We start from the raw sequence: 17,823 nt of genomic DNA on the forward strand, positions 1-17,823 counted from the left end.
CATCACTGCTACTTTACTGCATGTGACATTTCACAAAGTCTCTCAGACAGTCTGGTATTAGCCAGCACTTATCTCAGATCCACCTATGCTTGTGTGTAGCATTCGGGGAAGGTCTTGAGACTAGTACAGTACTTGGTTTTGTCTTGTACTACATTAGCCACTTGAAATGCCTCCTTGTGCTGTATTAGCCACTTGACATGCCGGCCCCACTTGTACTGTATTTCCATACACATGTACAACAGTTCTTCAGCTATAATGTAAACTTTGTCAATCTTGAAACACCATTGGGGCAGTGATGATAAACTGTTTATCTGGCCTTAGTGCATTCATCTGCAAGTATACAATTGTGAGAAAAGCATTTCAACGGCACAATACTGGTACAAATTTACAAAAGCAAAAAAAATACTCTGTACAAAAATCAATTAATCAATTACTAATGCTACCTAACTGATTGTCGTAAGTCAACTAGTGATGGATTACTGTGAGCTGTAGTGTTGTAGAGCCATCAAGGTAATTGGCTGGTATGTTACATGTATATAAAGACTACGCTGGGTGGTCTTCATCAGTGATGACCTCCTAGCAAGTAAAAAACATTTTATCATTACAAAATTTACTACCTGGATATTCTCAATAAAATTTCTGTTGTTTAATTTTTTTTTATTCATGTTGCTCATTTCCGCCAATTCTTCAAAAGGTGTCTCAAGAGAAAGGATTCCAGCTATGACATGTGTCATCTCAAAGAGGCCCTTCTGTTTAAAAACAAGTATTAGTTTCAAAATAATTCGGAATTTTCAGGGACCATAGCACATCGATAAAAAGTACTGAAACAAGCTGGAGTAGTGCACGATATTAAATCACAGTAAAACAATAAGAAGTGTTACATCCCTACTGTGCATTTCCATTATGGTATCTTGAGCATGCACAGTAGGGATATAACACTTCTTATTGTTTTACTGTGATTTAATATTGTGCACTGCTCCAGCTTGTTTCAGTACTTTTTATTGATGTGCTATGGTCCCTACTCTAGCTGAAAATTCCAAATTTTTTGAAATACTTGTTTGATAACTTTTTTTGTAAATAATTATTATGGCCGATGAGCCCAAGCATACTGCATCTGAAATGGCACCATGAACCCCAATTATCATCTGAAAAGTGAAGTATCCATTATGCTTTGTTGTCAGCTATGTTCAATGCGCTACACATCAAGAACTGTTCGAAAAGCACCTCTGCAATCCATGCATACTGAAAGAAATGGTGCCGTGTGCCCCAGTTATATCAATTGTCGTCTGAAAAGTGAAGTATCCATTACGCTTCGTTGTTGGCTATGTTCAACCCATTACACAGCAGTACGAATCAAGAACTGTTTGAAAAGCACTTCTGCTATCAAAATAGCCACTATGACAAATACGGACAATTTCCGTTATATGGAAGGAAGCCATCATGTGCTATCGCCAAATTGACACTTCTCGCTGCCAGCAAAGATGAATGGGACACAAAGGAGGACAACAGTAAGTCCATGAAGAATGCATGGTATGCACTGCGTCATGCCAAAAAGCACATCTCAGGCTGGAGCAATGTTGAACAGTGAAAAAATCAAGCCCTAGCTGGATTCCATTGAATAATTTTAAAAATTTCTGTAGTGACTTGTTGAAAGCATTTTGGGTCGATCTGAAGGCTTTTTTGGGCTTAGATTTACCTAATCAATACTGCCTTATTGTCGTCAGGGAAAATTGAGGCTGGTTTCTGGGAGATTTTATTTCGTGGGCCACTATGATTTAGTTATGAATCTTGTACATATAAGTACTAGCCTGTGGTAAGCTATAGCTACTTGAAATCTTCAAATCACATACAAACTATGAAAATGTAATCTTGTCAGGATTTCACTCGGTGGGTCACATATATTAAAAACAATGGTTCGTCAACACTAACTATGTAGTATTGGACAGTATGGGAGTACAGCAGATCCTCTGTTATCTGAACCCCAATGTGTCTCAGGCAATGGTAAAAGTGTTCAGATAAGTCCCCATAATTATATACAGAGCTCTGTTAAAATACTCTAATAGGACATACACTTTTACTCAAAATACTAGAACACTCATTTCCAATTTCTGGATAAACGAGGTTCAGATAACTGAGGGTTTATTGTACTGTATAGTAGGGATCCTCCCAAAACAAAATGGCGCCTCCCAAAATGCAACCATCATGCAACAAAACCACTTTTATGGAATAGCCTTAGTTTATTTGATGTCAAATCCAATGATAAAAGCCTACAGGAGGCCCAACAAATATTGAATTATAAACAAAGTTGCCAATACCTTGTTTTTGGTCTGCCAGCCAACCTGGCTGACCACATGCAGTCACAAGGCTAGAGGCTAAATGAAGCAGTGCATGGCCACCGTTTCATACCACAATAACAAAGTGACTGTGGGATGTCTTTTCTGGTTCTGATCAGTGTTAGTCTTGTGGTGTGTGACTCCTTATTGGGGCTGCAAGTCTGTGCTTCGTCTTAATCATTCAACAAGGTGATGAAATGTGTTACAGACCATATTAAATAGCAGAAATTTAAGAAATCAAACTATAAGTGTGTCCAAACACCAAAATTATCCACCACTAGAGGTAAATTTAAAAAGTAATGAAACAAGATAGATGGATGATGGTAGTACAACACAGGGGCGTAGCTAGCCAGACGGTGGTGGGGGGGCAGGCATCCCCCACAAAACACTCGACATTGTTCATAATTGCACAAAAGGCTAATGACCCAGTGATGGGCTAGCCAACATACGGTGTTGTATTATTACAGCTTATGTAACTAGCTACATAACTACTTCATTACTGATTGCTACAAGTTATCACTTATCAATGGAAGTATTTTCGTCAAGCATCATCGCACGTGCCACAACTGTACTCCAACAAACTCGCCCACAATCCAGTAGAACTACGTGTCACAGTTACTCATAGTCTGTGCTGCAGTCCTAGCACACTGGCATAGTATGACGAGCTCACTCACTTCAGCCGGCGAAATTCAAACGCCATGTATCGGCACGGAATCCCAACTCTACACCTTTCCTGTTAGAATTTGTAAGCTTGTGACGGATCATCTGACTGACTGACGAAGTGAAAAAATTAAACTGGCATGCCACTATACACTGTATGAAGATCCAGTGTGATTAACTCGGGAAAATAAAGTTGGTCCATTTAACACTTTATCACCTCGTAGGTTTGTAGCATCATTGCATATCACTTGTCACTTCTGAGTTGCGACTCTTGCGAAGTCACTTTGAGCGGGTCATCTAGGTTCGAAAAATGCACTATCACGTGAGTAGTGTAGGCTAAATATAGAATTGTGTCTAATATTTTCGTTCGGTGAGGGCATAGTGTCTATACGGGGGAAACCCCTGGGGATTTGGGCATACCTTATTTTTAGTGCATCGTTTTATTAATTGCTTGTAACGCGCAAGAAATCATCGTATTATTATCACCATTCACAAACGAGTTGAATGTTGTGTGCACTCGCGTAGTAGCGCACAAACAGTAATTTGGGATGCGTGTCAGTTACTGGAAAGCTTGAGACGGAAGTTTAAAAAAATATCACTTAGTGACGGGGGGGCAAATGCCTCCCCTTGCCCCCCCTTGGCTACGCCACTGGTACAACATAGCTATGTGGGAAAATCCCTACTTTGGTATTTAACAGGTGGTAATAACATGCCTAAGTAGGGATTTTTCCGCATATAATAGCTACCATCATTCATATTTCACGACACACATGTATATATTGGCAGAAAAGTTTAGTGATCCTCCAGTTCATGTATACTATTGTCTCAGTGTAAGGATTGTAGCTAACCAGCGTAAAGGTTTTGTGATGGTCACTGTATTAATGAAATTTGCAAAACTTTTCTCATCTACAGCATATTCTGCACAATGTATTATTGCTCTACACATGTCAACATACAAAGTGATGTAAAGTACATCATGTTTATTGTATTCCATTAGGGGCCTACAGGAAGTTAAAAGGGAGTAAAAATATTGACACTAAAAGCTCTATAGTCCGGGATCCAGACACATACAACCTACAGTGAATTTTGATAACATTAATGTTTTCCATATTCTGTCCATACCGTAGCTGGAAATTTTGCAGGAGGAAAGTTTGGTGAATTTGGTGGGTGAGCAGTGTTTCGCCAAACTAAATCATTAGTAACTACATATGTACTGCAAGTCGCCACATCATCACTGCAACTACGTAACATATATTGTCTAGTGGTATGGCAAGTACACCCAATGCAGGTCATGATGTGGTAGTGATAAAAAAATGACATCATGAAGGTTGAAATGGGACACAAAGGAGGACAAAGGTAAGTCCATGACACATGCATTGTACGTACTGTGGTATGCCAAAAGGCATGTCTTGGGATGAAGTGACATCAAACAGTGAAACAATCAAGTCTATAACTTTAGCCTTTATCAGGTTATGCTTGCCTGAAGGCAGGGCAGGCTAGGCAGTTAGTCAGTCCATTAAATAAATTTCTAAACTTTCTATTGGCAGCATTTAGGGTTGTACTGAAGGCACTTTTATACCTGCCAAGGCACTGAGATGGTATTGTGAAGCTGGTTTTTGGGTCCAGGAAAACCCACAGCTGATCTCTAACATACATTACTACCGTACTGTATGATAAAACAATGGACCTTCAACAGTAACTATGCAGTATTGGACAGTATGGCAGTACAGTAGACCCTCGATTATCGTAACCCCAATGTGTCTTGGGCAATGGTAAAAGTGTTCAGATAACTGAAACCCATACATTTATATACAGAGCCCTGTTGAAATACTCTAATAGAACATACACTTTTACTCAAAATACTCTAATAGAACAGTCACACATGCATAGTATCATAGCTGTGCTATGCGTAGGCTATTGCACATATTTTTGCTATTTTAGAGATCTGAAAAATGGCACAATAATCACTGAGGGCAAAATACCTTGGATTTGTGCAATAACTGATTTAGACTATGGCTTGTGTGGCTCGGTTACTGCCAGTAATGGCAGCTTCCTGATTGGATTAGTGCATGTATAACCCACTTGTAGGCTTCCTAGATGAATACAATCATCTTTAGGATCCAGCAATGTTTTATTTACACTCTAGTGATGACTGCTGGTGGCTGTTGTGACTGGAATCGAGCAAAGTATGCAATACATGTGGCAAAAAAACAAAAAAAAAACAGGTCAGTCTAGATACCTACCCGCAGGTATCTATTGGATTTTAAATACCTCATTAATGGCTAAACTTCAAAGCATATAGGAAAGTATCAAGTAGTTGACTCTGTCTGATAAGTTTGAAATGCTCCAAACTGAACACTACAGGGTTATTAAGGTTAGTTGGCTGAAAGTGACTTGTAGGATTGATTTGGTAAACATGATGAAATGATCAATGTTGTTGATGATGATGTGTGGCCTTCACTGGGTGATTAGCTTGATGACTGGGATGCCACAAATGATGACCAAACTTTGTAGATATTGTTCCACTAATTTCTAAAACAACACTTTCTGCCACTAAAGGTGTAACACCAAAGTGTAGTGAAGTGAACATGCCATTTGCTCAGCATCCTTGCCAAGCAATGCTCTCTCCTTCTTAGAAGTGAAAGGTTTGGAAGAGCCACGCAACTAAAGTTTGAGGATCAGAATTGCAAGAAGTGGAGTCGTTTTGATGAACTTCCTCAACATTCAGCAAAGAAAATCTGTTGCTTACAGTCACTGTTAATGATAAATAAGCACTGTCACCCATCGACCTATCTTGGTGATTGAATTATTGTCCATACTGACATGCAGATTTTGTCGCCTTCCCAAAGGTATTTAGTTCACACTTCCTGTCCTGTAAAACTTCTTGTCAATTAGACTTGCACCAATTATGCATAATATTGTGGATTGAAATATAACAATTGATAGTCAAATCGAACAGTGAAACTAAGCATCATACATTATACCAGCACAATAGGATGATTTTTCAAGATAGTAAATTAAAATTTGCATGCCAAAATACAGCAAAAAACAAACACACTACACAATATTACTACATTTTATATTAAAAATGTGTTATGTGTTATTATTTTTACTATTTCTTGGCTTATCATTCACATTTCACAGAAACAAGACTGAGATGTTCTAATAGAGCAGTCACTAAATACAGCAATTGGGAAATTCTGATATAGTACAATAAAATAGTTAGCTCTTGAGTAAAATAGTTTTGATTTCTACGCTCAAAAGAATAATTGGTTATCTTCAAAGCATACTTGGCTCAAGCCTATTGTTCTTGGACACTAAGATTGCTAGATCCTTTATTGCTTTCATATGGCAAATCTGCTAAGTGACTATCCTCCCCCAGTGGGCAGCTCTGTAGCTCCAAAGGATGGGTGAACAGCCCATAATTGCAAGGTCGTTTTTGGTACAATGAAATACTTGATCATTTGACAAGGTGACGAAATGTCTTACATACCATTTCAAACACCAGAAGTTCAAGAAATGGAACAGAGAATCTCTAAGGTATCCAAATACCACCACCAGAGGTAATTATTCAAAACAATAATGAAACAAGATAGATGAAGGATGATGTGTGGGTACTTTGGCATTGAACACATGGTAATAACATGTCAATGTAGGGATTTTCCCACATAGCTACATAGCTACCATCATTCATATTTCTTGTTTCACTACTTTTATCACTGGATCCCTACTTCACTTTTAAAAATTAATGGCACTACATAAATGTAACTTACATTGCTAACAGAAAGGCTTAGTGAGGCAGGTTCCATGCTGTAGTTCTCATCCTGCAATGGAAAGCAAAACCTATGCAAGTGATGCAAAGTACATCATGTTTATGGTATTCCATTAGGGGCCTACACTAAGAAGGCAAAGCCTGTATAACAGGAAGTCAAAATATTGACACTAAAAAAACTCTATAGTCCGGGATCCAGACACATACAACCTACAGTGGATTTTGACATCATTAAAGTTCCCATATTCTGTTCATACCATATAACTGGAAAGTTTAACATTTGGAAAATTTGACGAGTGAGTGGTGTTTTGCCAAACTAATTAATCTGCCAAATTGTTTGTCTAATACAAATCTGCATTAACTCTACTATTAAACAAATTCGCCAAACTTTTTTCTCACCAAAATCCTATTGCAACAAATTTGCCATCCCACCAAACTTTCCAGCTACACGTGTATATGGTATCTCTTTGATGTGTACATACAGAAGGCATTCCATGATAAAAAAATAATATAGAAAAATTCAAATGCTATCAAGTCCAATGTACCGATTCCTGTAGGCAGCATATACATCACAAACATCATCATATACATCACAAGCATTGCTTATTACTTGCTATCCCTACAAGGAGGTTGAAGACAAGTATCTCACCTTGTTGCTAGTGGCAATGGGCTCTGGATAATCACCAACAACAGGAAGACTGTTATAATTCATTGGCTGTGGTGGACATGGTGGAGAAGAAAAATCAGGGGGAATGATTGACCCTTGAGGAGCTTTCCCATCCCATCCTTTTGGTGGTACATTATCAGTGGATATCACACTACTTGTGCTTGTTATATGCTATAGAGTAGAAATTATCTTCTAAGATAACTTCAGTTGATGTGTTTCCTCTTAAAGTCAAGGTGACAGTTACACAACAATTAGGACATGAACAAATGTTGAATTTTAACATTCAAATATTCATTTAATTTTTCTTAATGAATGCTTGAATGTTGTTACACCCACCCAATTAGTCTTATCATTGACAATTTGCAATATGAGCATGTACTACGGTGCGTGTTTGTGAGATTTTTTACTCAACCATAATGTTAAAGAAAACTATTTTAAAAGTAAAATCTAATTTTACAACCACAATAATTGAGCATGGGCGAGATAACGAATGCTCTCTTAATGTCGAAATTTACAATCTAATAGCATTCTTACGAATGTTTGACATTTGTTCACACCCTACAACAAGATTAACTAAGTTATTGTAAACACTTGGTTGTTCAAGCTGGCCTGGCTGGAACATTAGTGGAACACTAGGACAGAACACTAGCTGAATTCAAGATAACCTCAGGACTACATATACACTACAAGTCATCACATCGTCACTGCATATACCACATGTAATATAATTATGTTGTAAAATAAGTAAGCAAACAAGTAGTAGGAAAAATAGTAATTTTTAAATTAGGCGCACACCCACAGCCGAACAGCATGCACCTGGTTTACTGAAATAGTTTTCATAAAAACATATGTGTGTGTGTATGTGTGTCTACCTATGTTTGTTTGTCCATACACACCCATGTGCATGTGAACAAAACGTTATTAAAACAGTCAGGATGTAAGAATTGAAAGCTAAATTAAGTCTGCTACACACATAAACTTGTGGTTTCTTCTTGGCGGTCTGAATACAGGTCTTCTTACACTTTGTAAACACTCTTCCCTTTTGGTTTTATAGACGTTTAACAACTTTAAAACAATGTTGAAGACCTCTTAGGCTACCAGAGATAGTGTATCTTTCCAAGTTGAAAGGGGGGTGTTATCCGTACTTACGTGAACAAAAATGAACAGCAGCCTCGAGGCTTTCTCTATACAATTTGCATGAAAAACACGAGGCCAGATCACATGATGTAGTGGTCATCAAGAAATTATACCATGAAGATTGTGGCTGATTTAGTGGAATTTATGCACTGCTTGTCCCAAAATTTACATTGCATGGATAAATGGGACAAGCCTTTGTATTACGAGAAGCTCATGAATGCAAGGCGCAAAGGATATATTGCTGTGTTTTAATAATTGTGGAATGTCTTTAATTGTGGAATGCCCTTCCAGTCACAAGTACTAGTCCTTGTATAGGGAGAGCACCTGGGCTATACCTGGTCGTGTAAACAGGTGTTAACTATTAATAAGCAGCCCTAGAGTGCATGCTGGTGTGGCATTTAAATACAATGGTGATTTCAATAAAATTCTGTTTCTTGTCAGGGGAGAGCTTAAGAAAATAGCTCAGTTCATTATTACAAACTGTACTGTTAGTAGTTTTAAAAACCATTATCATAAGTAGCTTGAAGTGATAATGCAACACAAACTACTGAGCAGCAGTAAATCAAGATAACTGCCCTATATCTTTTGTGCCTTCAGTGCTTATAAGATTCCAGTCTCGCTCATCTAAATATAGTGGTACATCTGTTACTTGCTTGCTTGAAGCATACACTTTTCACAATCAACAACCACCTATAACTTGCTAATTCACAAGTCAGACAACAAGCCTACCAAGTGCAAATGAATATATAATACTCCATTTGATGGCTTCTGTTGTCTAGTGAAGCCTGACTGAAAAAAGTGTCAAGGTGTCCTGATTTTCCAGGTCACTAAGGGATACTTTGGGACCTTTACTAAATGTCTGGATTATGTATGTGTGTCAAGTGTCCTGATGAACAGGTTCCACTGTGTGTCCATTTCTTAAGATATGATTGATGTACTGTGCTACTAGTGTGTGGATGAGTGGCAGCATAATTATTCTTATCTGTACATAGATATTTGATCTTATAGTGCATTCATGGTTATTTCTACAGTTGTTAAAAGAATGTTCTATCTCCTAGCAACCAATTGTAAGGAACAGTTATCCAACTAACCAAATTAGCACATGACAAAGTAAAGGCTCCTCTTTGTGTGGCTCATGATCATGTCATAACAACTTAACATACTTACACCAGACATTGGTACATGAAATACAGTGTGTGTATTATTGCTGGTACTTGAAAAATGTGAACTGTTATGGTCTAACCATTTTGAGAACCTCTCCAGAGTTGAGAAACTGGCTTATTGCTGCAGTTTGAGTTTGCCAGCACATAGAAGACAATTAGACATAATATTTCATTATAACTCTAGTAGTGCTGAGGCACTCATGCAAATCACTCAAACAACCCAACATAATTAAGTGACTGACATATTCATCACTTTGAAGTGGCGCCTCAGCACTACATGACAGCAGGTCACTAAGTGACCAGGCCTCTAAATGAAATTTAGAAACCTCACCTCAGGTCTCCAAGTGTATTGTGATTGTGTCAATATCAAAAAGAATTATTCATGCTGCTTTCTATTTTAAAAAGCCTTTCCATTTATAAACAGAGCATGCCTGTTCATTACTCTAATAGTACACAAAAAGTGGCACTCTAATTGAGGTTACCCAACTGCAACATTTTTTTGTTTCCATTTATAAACAGAGCACGCCTGTTCATTACTCTAATAGTACACAAAAAGTGGCACTCTAATTGAGGTTACCCAACTGCAACATTTTTTTTGTATGGAAATACACAGTGATTTATTTTGTGAAGTGAATTATTTTGTGAAGTGAATGATTTTGAGTACATTCAAAGTACTAGTGCCAGATCTGTTCATTGACTCAGCTAGTTACAAACAAACACCTAGTGGATGATATTTCTCACAGTATTTCAAATTGATTTTAACAATCCCTTGAAATCATAGTAATCATGTAAGTAAACGTGCTAGATTTTTTCTGTGTTACTGTAACTGGTTCACACTCAATTTGATTGAGTTGATTTTACCATGTAAAAATTATGAACTCAAGTGAAACATTTCAACTATTTGGCATGGGATCAACTGATTTAGATAACACCCACCGGCCTTCTAATGCTTGTAATTTGTAGTTGGGACCAGTACTCAAAACGAAGTAGAACTTTGGGACCAAATTAGAAATGCTTTCAACATCATGCAGTACACAAGACACCTGCCATTGCACTACATCATAATATTATGTAGCTATATGTCGTGCACATTAAGAATTTATAACTGGTCCTCACATTATTGACATCAGTTTCATTGTCCTCAGTGGCCCTAGCAGTGTTGTCCATGCCTTGTCAGAGTCGAACTAAAAAATTTAATAAAAAGAATTAAAGTAAAGAAAACAATAAATAGCTACTAAAGATATCATGTATACCTCATAGGCCTATAGAGGGTTATCTGAGGTTTTCAAGAAACAGGCCAAGTAAACAAATCATTAGCTAGGTGGCTTAAACCTGAACCATGTAATGAAATTCATTTACACACAACAATGTTATACCATGCACTGCCTAGCCAGTGTAGTTGTCACAAAGAGCCATCACCTTCTGATACAAGTTTGATGTTACAGTGTAAAAAGCCATACAATGCAATACTGACTTTATTTCTTATCTAAAGCCACCACCAACAGCAGAACCGTTTGTCTTACCTGTCCTTTACACAAACATAAAGTTATCTGTCCATCCACGCACACATACCAGCAAGGAATTTCCTAGAATGAACACGTGAGATACAGAATCATGATCACGTGCACAATTCAACGTTCATTACCACCTACTGCTTCGATGCGCTGTTATATAACAAACGTAAAGAGGTTATGAAACTGGTAAACAACCTAGCTACACTGTTAAATTGCGCTAAACAAAGTGCGCTGCAGAAGATCGAGTTATACTCTAATTTAGCGCTCAGTAAACACTCTAATAGAACGATCATGCTAATGTTGCTGTTATTTTAATAGATATAATATAAAAGCAATAAGATCCTTTGGTTTTTGATATAATATGTGATGTATTTATAGTGTACAGCACTGACCAAATGATTTTAATTGATCTAACACATCAGATTATAAATGTCAAGTAAATGATTAAAACAATTATTAAATTTAAATTAAATGAACAAATTAATATTCGTTTATCCAGTACACTTTCCAAAAACACAATACTGATATTTGTAGCTACATGCTATGACTGTTCCAACCTTGTCTGATTGCCAGTACACATCAACAGAAAAATAAACGAGACTATGAAAAGGTAGCGCAAAAAAAACCGGCTCTTCAGTGACAAAACAAAAGCTTGCATAGGCCTTAACCCATACACTCACTTTCAAAGCATCTTAGATATTCATAACATACATTTTGCCTTAACCTAAATACTAACTATGTATACATGTGATGTAAATAATTATACAGTATCTGTCCCTCATAAGCCACTACATGTATCAAAACAACCAATGTTGTCCTATTTAGTTGTTATCTCTCTCACAAGCTACATCACAAATAACAACTAACATCCCTGCTACCAATTTTCTCTAACTGCTAACACAAATTCTATACAGAAACAGTTTGGTCATTACTAATAATGCCATGGATAAACGATGATCATTACTTTTAATTGAGAATTCCTAGTCATACGTGGTCATACACAATTCTCAAGGAAAGTTGTGCACAGTTCCTGGTTCAAGGTGACATCCAGCAGAATACAAATTATATTGTGATATCGTGTATTGCACAGGAATCATGTAAAATTAAATGGATTGACTGGTAGCTATAAGCAAGAAAATTACTCTTAATTCAATAAGCAAAAAAGTTGACAAGGGTAACTCGATCACATACCCCAAATATTTTATAAAAGGAACAGGCGTGGTATCACCATTAAGTACATTGAGACCTTCTTAATAAGGTCACTAGGTCACCAGCCAACTTAAATGTGTCATTCTCATACTGCTTAAATTTGACAGTTTTGTTACTCACTAGGTCCTACCCACCACACAAATATACACAAATAAAGCAAAAACAAAACCTTCGGTTGTTATACGCACGGTCGTGCTGACCCAGTTGTGTCGCACTTACCCATTTAACTCACAACTGGGCCACCAGTACACTACTCAGGTGCTACAAGTCAGTGCTGGTATATTTACAGGCTGTGCCATGTCTTATGGGTGACGGTGTGGGTGCCACACCCATTATGGGACTGTTGGATTTTTCCATAGTTATTAGTAGTTTGGTGCCGCCCACTACTTCACAAAAAATAAGGGTCCGGTGAAATACAGACACCATCATTTGAAAGGAATTCAATTAGACAGCATATGTAACAGCTGATGGCTGCCTTTTAATTCAAACAAAAGCATTGTGTTGCCATGGTGATTTTTGTGTGTGAACTTCACTGGCATGCATTACTTGGCTACCGCCAAATTTCAGCATTAAAATTTGTATGTCATTGAATCTTTACTTTTGTAAAGGGAAAACTAAGGTACCATAAACTGGAGCAATGAATAATTTTCTTGTGCACACTACACACACGCACACACACACACACCCACACATGCCCACCCAAACACACATGCTCACACCCACACACAACACACACTACACACACACACGCACTACACACACACACACACACACACACATACACACACACTACTGGCCCCACCCATTTATTTGTATATCACTTGCCATCACTCTTTTAGAAGACCAAAAGACAAAGTGTACTACTACTTGTCCTCACTGATGGTGTAGAGTGAGCGTATCCTCTAGACATCATCTGGGGGATGGTTAACTTCAAGCCGAATGTGTGTGTGTGTGTGTTTGTGTGTGTGGTGTGTTTTGCACAGCTGCCGTAGGCTTTGCTTTGCGTGTGTGTATATGCATGTGTGTGTGGGTGTGTGTGGTATGCTATAATGTTATAGCACAGTATAATTATGTTGGCAGATTATTATCTGTGACCAAATTATGTCATGGAAAAGATTAACATAGGTAGCTACCCTATAGTCTCATGTAGTCAAGCAACCACTTATTCCTACATTATTGCCTATTCAGTCAGTAACTCTAATAGATTCAGTATTATTTAATAGAACATGATAGCTAGGACATGATTAGGCTTCCAAATAAAATTGTCTTTGATGACTAACTTTATAAATACTCAATATCCATTCACAATGTGCAATTTTTAATAAGGTTGACACAAAACGTTTGCACTACAACATAGCATACTCTAAAAGCATAACATGCCGGTACCTACACATGCATACTACACTCACACACTACACACATACCATACACACACATAAAGCAAAGGGGGGAAAAAAAGAGCAAAGCCTTCAGCTGCCGATATGCAGTCACACTGCCCAGTGGCCAGCACTGGGGCACCTGTGCACTAGATCAGGTGCTTTGAGTCAGCGCAGGCATGCCCTCCTGGGGCAGGACTAGTAACCTGCTGGAGGCTGTACCATGTCTCACAGGTAAAGGTGTAGGCACCCAAAGTTTCACCTGGACCTTCAAATGCTATATGAGAGATGGATAGTTGAGCATTTGCTTCCCCAGGTTCCAATTGATGCTACAGCTAGGTGGGCTGCTTCCCCAGTTGGCATAAGGCCACCAAGTCCCCATTCTAACAGCTGGGTAGACTGGAACACACATGTACACACTCACACAAATTCCCCGCTCCATTCTAAGTATCCAAAAGGATTGGGCTATGCACTACACATGCACACTATTACACATACACACTACATTTAACCTCTCTATCAAGTTTCTGAAGTTTTCACGTTACCTCTGAAAGCACAACCTCCTTATAACAGTAAATATTGTGCATCTGAGGTTCCACTGTAATTGAATACCTTAAAAGGATTATAGGACAGATTTTGGTTTATTTTGCCTACCACAATTACTCATGGAATTAAACTTTCCATGTAAAGTCCTTCCTTCTTTTGGTTGTGAGGAAATACAGTAATTAACATGTGCTATCACTCTATATCAACAATTTGTGCATTAATAGGTTTTTGCACTGTGTCATTAAAAATAATGAAAGAAAATTCACCACAGGTGGAACATAGTTAAAGTGTTTGATATGCTATGAATGATTAAACAGGTTACAAAGGGAGTGAACAAACTAGTTTAACATGATGAAATTAACCACATTCAACTTAATGTAAACCTACACCCTGTGTATTCACCTTGACAAAATAAATTCCCATACTGCAGTACACAAATGTCCCCCTCATATAATTGACACATTCATTATTACATAATTCACTTATTACGTCAGTGGATAAAAACAATTCAGTTCACTGAATGACACTGGTTCACAATACAAAATAAAAACAGTACAAGCATGTAAAAAGGTATAAAACTACTTCACATAAAAACAACATCACTAAAAAGATACAAGAGTGTACCTGTGTAGACACTAATTCATATTGTATGTATGTAGGTGGCAAAGTGACGTAAGTGTTGTATGATTGATATATGATATCTCCAGTACATCAAAGTCATAGGGAGTAGAAGTGGCAATGGATCATCACGTCAGTCATTCATGTAATAAACACAAATACAATAGAGATTACATCATTTTGTGAATGTCTGTGAAGAATTCATTCATGTATTATGGATTGCATATCTGTAGTCCTATAAAGTTAATAAAATAACAAATCAAATGTAAGAAATATCTTTTAAACCTTGGTTCTTGTTGGCTCATTTTCATAGACTTTGATGACCACAGATGTACAAGTCATGATAATTATGTGCAGGAAGTTGCAACTGGTCACAGGTCATCACTGTCTCTAGAAATGTTCCAAAATAGTTCAACATTGACACTTCACTAAAATATTCTAAGGAAGGATTGTGTACCCATGCCTCAACATGATTTCACAGTTATTAAGCCATGCTTTGTTGCTCAATGATATGTTACACGTAGGTGGGATAATGACCATTGACCAACTTCACTGGTGGCTAACAAATGTACTCTAGTCACACAACTTACATTGTCAGTTATAACGGCTCCATAGTGTTGTTCTCCAAGTCCTGAGGGAGCTACAATTCAGACAGTGAAATAACACAATGAGCCTGCAGTGTACTACCAATTGAGGTCATTAGTGATGCAACCACACTGTGGCACTTATGAATTGAATCATCACACCAATAGAACACCTACCAACCTCAGGAATAGTATGCAGTTAAATTGTTGAGAAGGACTGATACATACATCCTTGTGTGGCTTGCTTATTCCAAATCACTCAGTAGTGGGCTATCAGTATCGTGTACCAACACACACACACTTTTCACTGCCAGCACACGAGAGTTAACATCTTCATGTCTTGGGTACATCTATAGAAAAGTATTATTCTCAGTATGTCACTTCCCATACATAATCACATGATATACAATGTACTATGATACTCACCAGTACATTGTAATCAATTCTGTGATCAGTGTAACTGTTAGTGGTCAAATTATTGAGACGAGTAATAAATTGTGATCTAGCTGATAACCCATTAGCTTGCCATCAGGGGGTGGAAATTGAGGACAAGGTACTTTTATGATTCATCCACTATTATTTGACACTGCTGACTCCTTCACTTCCTTAACACCTGGTAGTGGTATTACATCCTAACTCAAAGAAGATGTATCACACTATTCATTTGTACACGTGCTGATCACTCATTTCAACAAACTGTTTTGTTGAGGACGGCCTGAAAGTTCTATTCACAAAGGCAAAACATTTTTAGGTTTGTTGACAAGTCACTCTGGAGTTTTCTATGTTCATGAACAACTCTCTCTCCCAATTATCACAATCCAGTTGTTCCTCTAGCAAGGGCCATCCTTGAATGGCTGCACCCAAAATTCTCATCTTCTTTAAGGGAGGCCCATTGGTCATGAAACCAGCCACAACTGACATCTTCTCTTATGTTACCACAACGTTGACTGATCTTGACCAACCCACCCTGCAGAACAGAAGAAACAAATCAAAATTGCGAATGCTATATAAAATTATTTGATAACCCAGATGATTGTTTTAACTTTTGTTTCCCAATTTTTACAAAGTGGACAGTTTCAAATTTTTATTTTACCCTTCAAGTTTAGTAAAACATTAAGCGCGTATCAGTGTTTTGCCCCACTACTATGAACATGGGCAGAGGTGGGGATTTGAATACTTAATTCTTATCCCTACTACCTGGGGCTACTTTTGATGTCGAATCCCCCAGTAAAAGACCACAAAACACCCGGCTACGTGCTCTCGTAGCATCAAATATCCCCAGCACCTGGGGCATGGTTTGAGGTCAATTCCCCCACTAATCCCCGCCTAGCCCCCACTTCTGCCCGTGTTCATAGTAGTGGGGCAAAACACTGATAGGTGCATTAGCAACTGCTTGTCAATGTATCTCACGCGTGCTTTGAAACAAATGGTACAAAAAATACTGCTGCTACAATATCCAGCCTTTTAGAAGGGGTAACAATATTACCAGGCAATCGTACATGTATCTGTGTGATGTACCACTGATATTAGAACACATAATGTATGTATGTATGTATTAATAATGTTCTGTTCTAGCTGTCTAGGATGGCGCACGCGCAAAGTTTCACTTTACGTTCAACACACGGACACAACTTACCACTATAAATTAGTTTATCCTCCTGGCTTCTCTGTTAATCTCGCTCCATACCAGCAGAGAGGCGACCATCACATATGAGCTGAACTTTAATTGGAGTACGAAAATGTAAATTGCATTGTTGCACTGCGTTGGAAAATGAGTGCCACATCTTACAGGCCAGGCTAACCTGATTCTAGTACGGCAATGACCAGGGTGGATATCTAGATCTTGTCAAGGTATTGTGGGAAGCAGCTACAGCAGATTCTCATCCTCGGTATAGTCAACTGCGAGGGCGGTATCAATCTATGACCAGAACCTCGTAGCTAACTCTTGTTACTCGTGGAGAACCTCAGTAGTATGGTTGATTCGAGGGGGTGTTACACAGGTACTTACTAAAGGTAGACTACGGTAAATGTGTGTCCATATTTTGCTGTGACTACAATGATCATTCACACCTGTTGGTAGCACACACTAAGAAATTATAATGCACCTATCAATGTAATCCCCTACTACCACTAATATGGGCTAAGGTGGGGATTTGCATCACTATTCCCCACCTACTGGGGAAGTACTGGCGATGCAAACCCCGATCAAGTCTCATCCTGCAAACCCCGGGAATACCGGGGCTA

At 38.1% G+C, this 17,823-nt stretch overlaps 1 protein-coding gene and 1 long non-coding RNA gene across 7 annotated transcripts in view; both read right to left on the reverse strand.

The window, feature by feature from the left end:
- Nucleotides 1–473: 473 nt before the first annotated feature.
- LOC136258873 (uncharacterized) overlaps nt 474–17,823 on the reverse strand; it is a 76,325-nt gene continuing 58,975 nt past the window's right edge. The window contains exons 8-9 of the mRNA XM_066052234.1: nt 6,767–6,817; nt 474–576 (exon numbers count right to left, since the gene is read on the reverse strand). Of these exons, the coding sequence (XP_065908306.1) occupies nt 544–576; nt 6,767–6,817 (84 nt within the window). The 3' untranslated portion in view covers nt 474–543. The remainder of the gene's footprint in view (nt 577–6,766; nt 6,818–17,823) is intronic.
- LOC136258880 (uncharacterized) lies at nt 14,840–17,661 on the reverse strand. Of its 6 annotated transcripts, XR_010703079.1 has the most exons (6): nt 17,216–17,659; nt 16,006–16,546; nt 15,761–15,929; nt 15,586–15,635; nt 15,281–15,385; nt 14,840–15,230 (listed from the first exon to the last, which is right to left on the reverse strand). It is a non-coding gene; the product is annotated as an uncharacterized lncRNA (long non-coding RNA). The 6 variants fall into 6 exon arrangements; XR_010703077.1 differs by having other exon boundaries at nt 15,281–15,929; nt 17,216–17,299; nt 17,382–17,661; XR_010703075.1 differs by having other exon boundaries at nt 15,281–15,929; nt 17,216–17,338; nt 17,382–17,661.

The sequence above is a fragment of the Dysidea avara genome, chromosome 6 (assembly GCF_963678975.1).
Source record: "Dysidea avara chromosome 6, odDysAvar1.4, whole genome shotgun sequence".
Lineage (NCBI taxonomy): Eukaryota > Metazoa > Porifera > Demospongiae > Dictyoceratida > Dysideidae > Dysidea > Dysidea avara.